We start from the raw sequence: 8,766 nt of genomic DNA on the forward strand, positions 1-8,766 counted from the left end.
CATGTGACCTGTCGAGATTTAAACATATGTTATCCTCCAAGGGTCCCCATAGGCACTGCAACGGCTCATTAAAGTGACTACTTGTACAAGTGAGTTTCCAATTGAGACATTTATAACAACAATTAGTTGATATAATATAGGGAGATAAAGGAAGGAAAGTGAACATGGATGGAAGTTCAAATTGGACAAAAGCATGTCTTTAAACCAGTGTTCCATGCTCCTAGTCTTGTACAGCCACGGGGACTGCTGGCGTTTGTTGTTACTCAAAACCTCAGGAGCACAACAATTGATAAGTTAAAACAGCTGATTCCAGGTCACCTGGTTTCTTAGGTCTGAATGCTGACCTTAAGGAAAAATCAAAAACCAGCAGACTCTGTGGCTCTCTGGAATCAGGAAAGAGTATCACTGCAGTAAAAAAGAAAAATGCGACCACATAAAGCAGGGGTATCCAATTTTATCCAAAAAGTGTTGATATGTGTGCAGGTTCTTGCTTTAGCTCAGCACAAAGACACTTGATTCTTATTAAATTGTTGATTTCAGATGATGATTAGTTAATTATTTTATTTGACTTTTTTTGTGCAAGTTAAGTGTCATCTAACTGCTCTGATTTTTATCCTGAGAATTTCCCACTGCTTCTAACAAAACATATGTAGCGGACCTCAGATTTACAACATATAACGGGTAACGTTTGCTGCCGCCACCTTTGTTTATCCGGTAAGGTCCGGAGGTGGTTGAAAACAATGACTGAAGAAAAACGTATGGCAAAGAATATATTTTATTTAGGCTATTATTAAAAAGAGCTTGTCATGGTATTGGTGGATTGGTATCTCCCCACTACGTCTGGGCACGCACACAAGTGAGATTTAGTACATTTCCTGGAATTAATAAACTTCTGCAAATAATAAATAAAAATATCGGCACATATAACTATGTTCATCACTTAAAAAATAACGATTCCAGAAATGTGTGCGCGTGTGTGGCTTTATTATTAAGGAAAAAATTGAATGTGCAAAAATTAATTTGACTGGAATGACTGATATGACAGGAATAGATGTCCAATTTTCTTTTGTTCAGTATTTTCATATTTATTTGTGGTAGACAGCTGTAATATACACAGAATGAACCAGTCCAGTCCATGTGATTGCAGGATATACATACGTGGCTCCCACCCGTGTCCCATGTTCCCACACCGGGTGTGCATTTCCATCCAGAGAATGCACAGTTTGGACTGAACAATCATTACTCAGGAAAACATGGCTGCTTTAAATAAATTCATTTCTTATATGTATGCAATTTTTTATCTTTTGACAATAACCATTTTAAAATTCTATATTTTGACCATATCAGAATAAATGTTTTTCAGAATTTTCTGTTCATTTTGTGGGCTGTAAATATGATTTATGTAATATTTGGTACATTATATTTAGGGTTAAATTATGTAATGTGGCAATTTTGAACCAGCAGACAGTTGCCAGTGATAGTAATTATTGCTGCACCAAATTCAGGGAGCTTATTGGTTCAGGTGTCAGTGAGTTTACAGCACACTCCTCAGTTCAGTTTTACAATTATGTGTGGTTGAGTATGCCTGTGTGGTGAGAAGAGGATTCTTATGAGGATTAGAGACTGTGGCAAACACGCCTGCCACAGGCCACCGAAGTGGCTTTCCTTGGGGTCCTCCAGCACAGAGACACAGGGAGATGATGTTCCAACAGTCCAGATTTATTCACGAGGGCTTGGCAAGATGGTACAGCCAAAGGAGCAGATCTTAAACACTGTCATGACAGAGAAGCTCCCCTGTGTGGGTGGGGATGGCAGATTTAACCTGTGCGCACTGATTACCTCACTACGCACAGGTGCAGCCACCCCTGTTCCTGGGCCCAATTAGCCTGGCCAATTATCTAATTAATAACCAATTATCTAACTAGCCAGGTCTAATTAGCTTGACCCAGGGCAGGTGTGGCTGCTTAAACCAGCCATCCCCACACCACAGAGACAAAAAAATAAATATAAAATGGGATCATGACAATTGGTAATTTTGTAAACAATACATAGCTACTCCTCTACATGTTTTCCCCAAGAAGGGAATGCCTCTCCCTCTCCATGAACTCAGGGGGCTGTGCTTCAGAAGGGTATTTAAACATGAGAGAGCACCACATCCTGTTATGAAAGCATGGAGGTGATGTGGAGTACACTGGTTCTGGCACTGGTGGCTGGAGATCTGACCCTGGAAAAAGGAAGTTCTGGGTCGGAGTGCACACTGCAGGGGACCCCCAGGCCAGCGTCTTTGTCCCAGCCTGGGGACTTCGTGATCGGAGGCGTGTTTCCCATCCACTACTATGTGATCACCACTGCGAACAACTATACCAGCCGACCAAAAGCGCCGCACTGTACAGGGAGGTCAGTGAAGAGAGGAAGAGCATTCTGAAATGTGGAGGCCTGTGGATATATGTTTTAGATCTAGAAGATATATAATAAATATTAACAAAACAAAATCTGTCATAAAATGCATTACTCAGATGAACTGCAAGATGCATTTGTTTATAAAAGATTATTATTTAGTTTATTACACATTATTTATCACATGTTTCAACTTAAAGGTAAGCCGGTGCACATGCTTAGAGCAGTCAAGTATTCTCTTATAATAACAAAAATATATTTCTTTAGCAATTTCATAAATATTTAAGTTCTGTAATTTTAGAAGACACATAAATATAAAATATATAGACAATCTGGAACCATTCATTATAAATCCAAGAGCACCTTCTGCCATAATCTGTTGATCTTTCTGGTGTCTCGAGGCAATGCTCCACTCTTTTTGATTATCTAAATATAGAATATGTCTAATTAAATTAAAATAAAAGGTATACTTTTACATTCTTGTCTTTGGACAATTATTGCATGTTCTGTTATGTTCACATCATGTTGTTGTTCAAAACAGTTTAAATTTCCGGGAACTACGCTTTGCTAGAACCATGGTTTTTGCCATCAAGGAAATCAACAACAGCTCAGAGCTCCTGCCAGGTGTAACTCTGGGCTACCAAATCCATGACTCTTGTGGCTCCGTGCCAGTGGCTGTGAAGGTGGTGTTCCAGCTGGCTAATGGCATAGAGCCAGTCTTCTTTCCAAACCAGTCCTGCTCAAAGTCAGCCACTGTGCATGCTGTTGTGGGCGACTCTAGCTCCACTTCTTCCATCGCCATCTCCAGAATTCTCGGACCTTTTGGCATCCCCCAGGTGAGCTCCTCCTGCCCAGTCCCCCATTGCATGTTCCAATAAATTATCATTATCTAAACCTTGCACTCATAAAAGTATTTGAAATAAATCAGAGAGATTAGCTATTAATATAGAAAATACAGTAAGTAAATATTTTTTGCGTAATAAGCCTGCTACTTTCATGGTAATTTGATTACTGTTTCTGTAAATGGAAATCTTATCGTTTCCCAAATTAGCCACATTATATCTTGCATTCAAGATTCCTCCAGGAAAACTATTTGAATGGCTACAGGCATTTTTGCACAGTGATAGTATATTAGTACTGAATAGATAAATAAATACAGTGCCGTCTGTAAGTGTTTGCACAGGGACACAGTTTTTGTTGTCTTGGCTATCAACTCCAGCACAATCGATTTGAAATGAAACAATTGAATGAGTTTAATGTGCAGAATGTCAGCCTTAATTTGAGGGTCTTTACATTCATATCGAGTTATCCGTGTAGGAAGTACAGCCCTTTTGTGCACATTTCTTGCATTTTAGGGAACCAAAAGTATTTGGACAAATTAACATCATATTAATGACAACATATTTAGTCCTTGGTTACAAATCTTTTGCAGTGTATTTTCCCTGATGATGCAAAATTAAACCTGACAGAACACACTTTAACCACAGTTAAAAATTTTAACGAAGTGTTTCATTTCAAATCCAATTTGCAGTAATACCAAGCTGAAAAGAAATTATATCACTGTCCAAATACTTATAGACTGCACTGTAGATAGGCATGTCAAGAGATATTTTGATTTACTAATATTCATGGCTAGAATAATGTTACATTCACTATTAAAATGTGCACCTTTCCTTTCATGGAGCTATAGGTGAGCCATTTTGCCACCTGTGCCTGTCTTAGTGACAAGCTGCAGTACCCCACATTCTCCAGGACCATCCCCAGTGACTACTACCAGGTAGCTGCCCTGGCTAAGCTCGTCAAGCATTTTGGCTGGACTTGGATCGGGGCGGTGAGGAGCGACTCAGACTATGGGAACAATGGGATGGCTGCCTTCCTGCAGGCCGCACAGGCAGAGGGCATCTGCGTGGAGTACTCAGAGGCATTCTATAGGACCAACCCCCGTGCAAAAGTGCGACGCGTGGCAGAGGTCATCAGCAGGTCCACAGCCCGCGTTGTTGTGGCGTTCGTTGCCACAGGCGAAATGCTGGTATTGCTGTCAGAGCTGGAAGGCAGGCTGATGGCCCCACTACAGTGGATTGGGAGTGAGGACTGGGTCACAGATCGCAAGATGTTGCAGTTCCGTCTGTTTGCCGGTGCCATCGGCTTTGGCATCCCCCGCTCAGTCATTCCAGGGCTGCGAGACTTCCTGTTGGACCTGGGGCCGGCACAGGTTTCCCACTCACCACTTCTCACAGAGTTCTGGGAGAGCGCTTTCGGCTGCAGCCTGGGGGTAAGTCAGACTGCAGCGGGTCAGAAAACATGCGATGGAAACCAGAATCTGGGAGATCTGAAGAACCCCTACACAGATACATCCCAGCTGCGCATATCCAACATGGTATACAAGGCTGTGTATGCAATAGCCCATGCTATACACAGCATCATCTGCACAGACAAACCTAACGCTCCACCCCACTGCAACGCAAGTTTCCGAGTTGAGCCACAACAGGTAAAGGGTTCACTGCACAAACTTTCATCAAATATAATGAATAAGGGTATCAACACTGTTGTTATTATTATTATTATTATTCGGCTGATGCCCTAATCCTGTGTGATTTAGAGAGCATGCAGTGTTACAGTGCAAATTACAAATAATAACTCAGCAAGCATAAGAGAAGATTAAGTATAAGATACAACACACAACCTACTTTCGAAAAGGTCACATCAAAATATAGCATTCAGTCACTTAAATGCCTTTCTGCAGAACATGTTTTCATGGTGAACATACTGATATGGAATGTGAAAGACCTCCTCATTTTTATGCTGGCCACAAAAAACTGGGAAAGGCATATACCACTGCCAAGACTGTGAGGATGTGGTTATTAGGGAATACTGAATGGATGGTTAACATGGAGGCTGAGTGGAAATTGTGCTGATCACTAGCAGGTGTACTATCACCCCTCTGGATTCCTCCCATCAGGTCATGGAGCACCTGAGAAAAGTTAACTTCTCCAGGAATGGGTACAAAGTCTCATTTGATGCCAATGGGGATCCGGTGGCCATTTATGAGCTGGTGAACTGGCAGGTGATGAGGGATGGGCACATGGAGTTTGTGACTGTGGGCCACTATGATGCATCTGCTCCAGATGGACAGGTTTTTATCATTAAGAAGAACATTACCTGGGCAGGTGGCCAGCCACAGGTAATTTCACAGTCAAATGTTATTTTATTAGACAGATGGTGGCATGTCAGAGTCAGCTCCATGTCTATTCTGTGATATTTGTTTGTTTGAAGGTGCCTGTGTCAGTGTGCAGTGAGAGCTGTCCCCCAGGCACTCGGAAGGCTGTGCAGAGAGGAAGGCCTGTCTGCTGCTATGACTGTGTGCCTTGTGCCGAGGGAGAAATCAGCAATGCCACAGGTACAGAGAAGCCAGAAAAATTACCTATATGTAGCACAATAAATATGCTGCATTTAGCATAAGTAAATGCTGAATATGTATATTTTTATCAATGCACTTCACAGGCTTTCTCATGTTGAAAACTAGAGTCACATTTTTCAATCCCACAGCCCTCAGACCTGTTTTTCATGCCCTGACCTCTTCTGCACACTCCTGAACATTGAGCTTTTCTCTTTCGTACAGATTCTCTGGACTGTATACCCTGTCCAGCCGACTACTGGTCGAATGCTGAGAAGGATGAATGTGTACCCAAACCTGTTGAGTTCTTGTCCTTTCATGAGATTCTGGGGATCATCCTTGCAGCTTGTTCGGTAACTGGGGCCTGCTTAGCCATCATGGTGGCTGCCGTGTTCTACAGACACAGGGACACTCCCATTGTGAAAGCCAACAACTCTGAGCTGAGTTTTCTGTTGGTTTTTTCATTGAAACTGTGTTTCCTTTGCTCTCTTACCTTCATCGGCCGGCCCTCTGATTGGTCCTGTATGCTGCGCCACACTGCGTTTGGGATCACCTTTGTTCTCTGCATCTCCTGTGTTCTGGGAAAAACAATAGTGGTGTTAATGGCCTTTAGGGCTACGCTTCCAGGCAGTAATGTGATGAAATGGTTTGGGCCTCTACAGCAGAGACTGAGTGTTCTTGCTTTCACTCTCATACAGGTTCTTATTTGTGTGCTTTGGTTAACAATATCCCCTCCATTCCCCAATGAGAACATGAAGCACTATAAAGAAAAGATCATTTTAGAATGTGATGTTGGGTCTGCAGTGGGATTCTGGGCTGTGTTGGGTTATATTGGGCTCCTCTCTATATTGTGCTTTGTTTTAGCGTTTCTGGCTCGTAAGCTGCCTGACAACTTCAATGAAGCCAAATTCATCACATTCAGCATGCTCATATTCTGTGCAGTCTGGATCACCTTTATACCAGCTTATGTCAGCTCACCTGGAAAGTTCACTGTAGCTGTGGAGATCTTTGCAATTTTAGCTTCCAGCTTTGGTCTGACTGTTTGCATTTTTGTCCCTAAATGCTTCATAATATTGTTTCGGCCTGAGCAAAATACCAAAAAGCAAATGATGGGGAAAATGTCGTCAAAATCTTTCTGAAGCACATGAAGAAATGTCAGTAATGTTGTCAGTAACGTTCATTGTATTTAAAAACTTCATTACGTCATATTTGTTCTGCTGTATATTCTTTTAAGTGAAAAAGTGCTCTAAATTTCTCTAAATCTCTAAATTTCTTTGAGGACCATTTTTTATCTGTATCTCATCAGAGATTTCATATCAGCATTAAAGGATTGATGAGTCAGGGTGTTTTCTGGTGTTTGTGGTTCTGTGCAATTGTTCAGTCTTTACTGAAAATGCACCAAGCAAATTAGCAAGATTGGATCTTGACTTGCAAGTTTGTTTGTTTTTTTTTGCAGGTCAAAGATGAGAGCAGTCAAAAATCTACTGGCACCATGCCTAAAAGCTGCTGCGTCGTATTATGCACGTCAAACCATAAAAAAAACCCCAGTTTACAATTTTCTTTACTTCCCCAAAGAGCGAAGGACAGTAAAAGAAGAGATCTGTGGCTGCAGGCCATCCGCACAGAGGATGAAAATGGTAAACTGCGGGCCCCGGCCATTAGATCTAACGCATCAAAGTTAAATAAGCTGGCTAACAAATGTTAGCTAACTAGCTGGTTAAGAGCGAATGATCCCCATAGCTGGCTAATTTACAGTAAACTGGGTTAGACTATATTATGCATTCAGTGAATTAACATTATCATTCAGTTGTTTATTTTGTTATACGAATCGGTTAATTTCACTAATTGTCAAAAAAGTCGCACGGAATTGATGTAGTCTAACATAGCTAACTATTATCAGTGTTGGGGAAGCTATTTTGAAAGCATAGCTTTGCAAGCTACCAATTACTTCACACTGGAAGAAGTTGAACTACAGCAAAGCTACCCTAGGGAGAAATCTAGTTTGCTTAACTAAAACTACTTAGAAAAAGTTCAAACTACTTCGTAAAAAAAATGATCAAATTGACAATGTACCAATGTACGTGTGATACGAAATTATAACAAAATATAATACAAAAAAGTCACATGCCAGCAAAAAATGCCACTCAATTGAGTTTATTGCAAAAAGTTCCCACTTAGTCACAGGTCATACATAAACCAAAAAAATAAAATACCCCATAATTCATGGGAAAGTGCAAGGAATGTCAGCTTTGGTTTTGTATACAATGTCCATCCGTCAGACACCTGCCTTCCAGAGTCTAGGTGGGGGTATTGCACCAAGCAGGATTACTCAGTTAGCCAGGTAACTTCTAATATAGAACAGCATGACATTTATAATGGTCCATAGAATTACCCTCTATATCACCAGATCAACTTTAAATAAAATTGTATGCTGTTACAATATTAACCTTAGGTGGCAAAAGGCGACATAGCTCAGGTAAGACCGATTGTCTGGTAGTCGGAGGGTTGCCGGTTCAAACCCCGCCCTGGGCATGTCGAAGTGTCCTTGAGCAAGACACCTAACCCCTAACTGCTCTGGCGAATGAGAGGCATCAATTGTAAAGCGCTTTGGATAAAAGCGCTATATAAATGCAGTCCAAGAACAGCAAGCCAACCTCAGCCTAGCCAGACCTTCATTTCAATGATTCTGGCTAAGCTATTCATAGTATTGGATTGATTGCAGACACATTGGTTGGCAAACACAGGTGATTGTAATCAAATAGTAGGTGATTATCATGAAAGACCAGTCCCATGCATTGCGCCATATTGTATGGGCGGCAAGACACATCATGAGAATAGTATGACTACGTCAGCTAAGGTTAGCTAATGTTTGCTTTATGTCAGCAAACCTGACATTAGCTGGTTAGCGACATGTTCGTTTTTGATAGAACATAATTGTTGTCAGACAAATTAATGCTACAGACTTTATTTAATTA

General features: G+C 41.2%; 1 protein-coding gene across 1 annotated transcript; it reads left to right on the plus strand.

Moving 5' to 3' along the window:
- Positions 1-2,181: 2,181 nt before the first annotated feature.
- LOC118209481 (extracellular calcium-sensing receptor-like) lies at positions 2,182-7,190 on the plus strand. Its single transcript, XM_035384799.1, has 6 exons — positions 2,182-2,397; positions 2,939-3,233; positions 4,088-4,885; positions 5,357-5,578; positions 5,671-5,794; positions 6,017-7,190. Exons 2-6 carry the CDS (start codon positions 2,973-2,975, stop codon positions 6,928-6,930), a joined length of 2,319 nt encoding a protein of 772 aa, XP_035240690.1. The 5' UTR covers positions 2,182-2,397; positions 2,939-2,972; the 3' UTR covers positions 6,931-7,190.
- The last annotated feature ends 1,576 nt before the right edge of the window (positions 7,191-8,766 follow it).

Source organism: Anguilla anguilla, chromosome 12 (genome assembly GCF_013347855.1).
Source record: "Anguilla anguilla isolate fAngAng1 chromosome 12, fAngAng1.pri, whole genome shotgun sequence".
In the NCBI taxonomy this organism is placed as follows: domain Eukaryota; kingdom Metazoa; phylum Chordata; class Actinopteri; order Anguilliformes; family Anguillidae; genus Anguilla; species Anguilla anguilla.

Excerpts from the sequence above, each read along its gene's own strand:
- LOC118209481 (XM_035384799.1), top strand. The coding sequence starts at position 2,973 with ATGGTTTTTGCCATCAAGGAAATCAACAACAGCTCAGAGCTCCTGCCA. Across the intron at positions 4,886-5,356 it reads TCCGAGTTGAGCCACAACAG|GTCATGGAGCACCTGAGAAA; the intron begins GTAAAGGGTTCA and ends TCCTCCCATCAG. Across the intron at positions 5,795-6,016 it reads AGAAATCAGCAATGCCACAG|ATTCTCTGGACTGTATACCC; the intron begins GTACAGAGAAGC and ends TCTTTCGTACAG.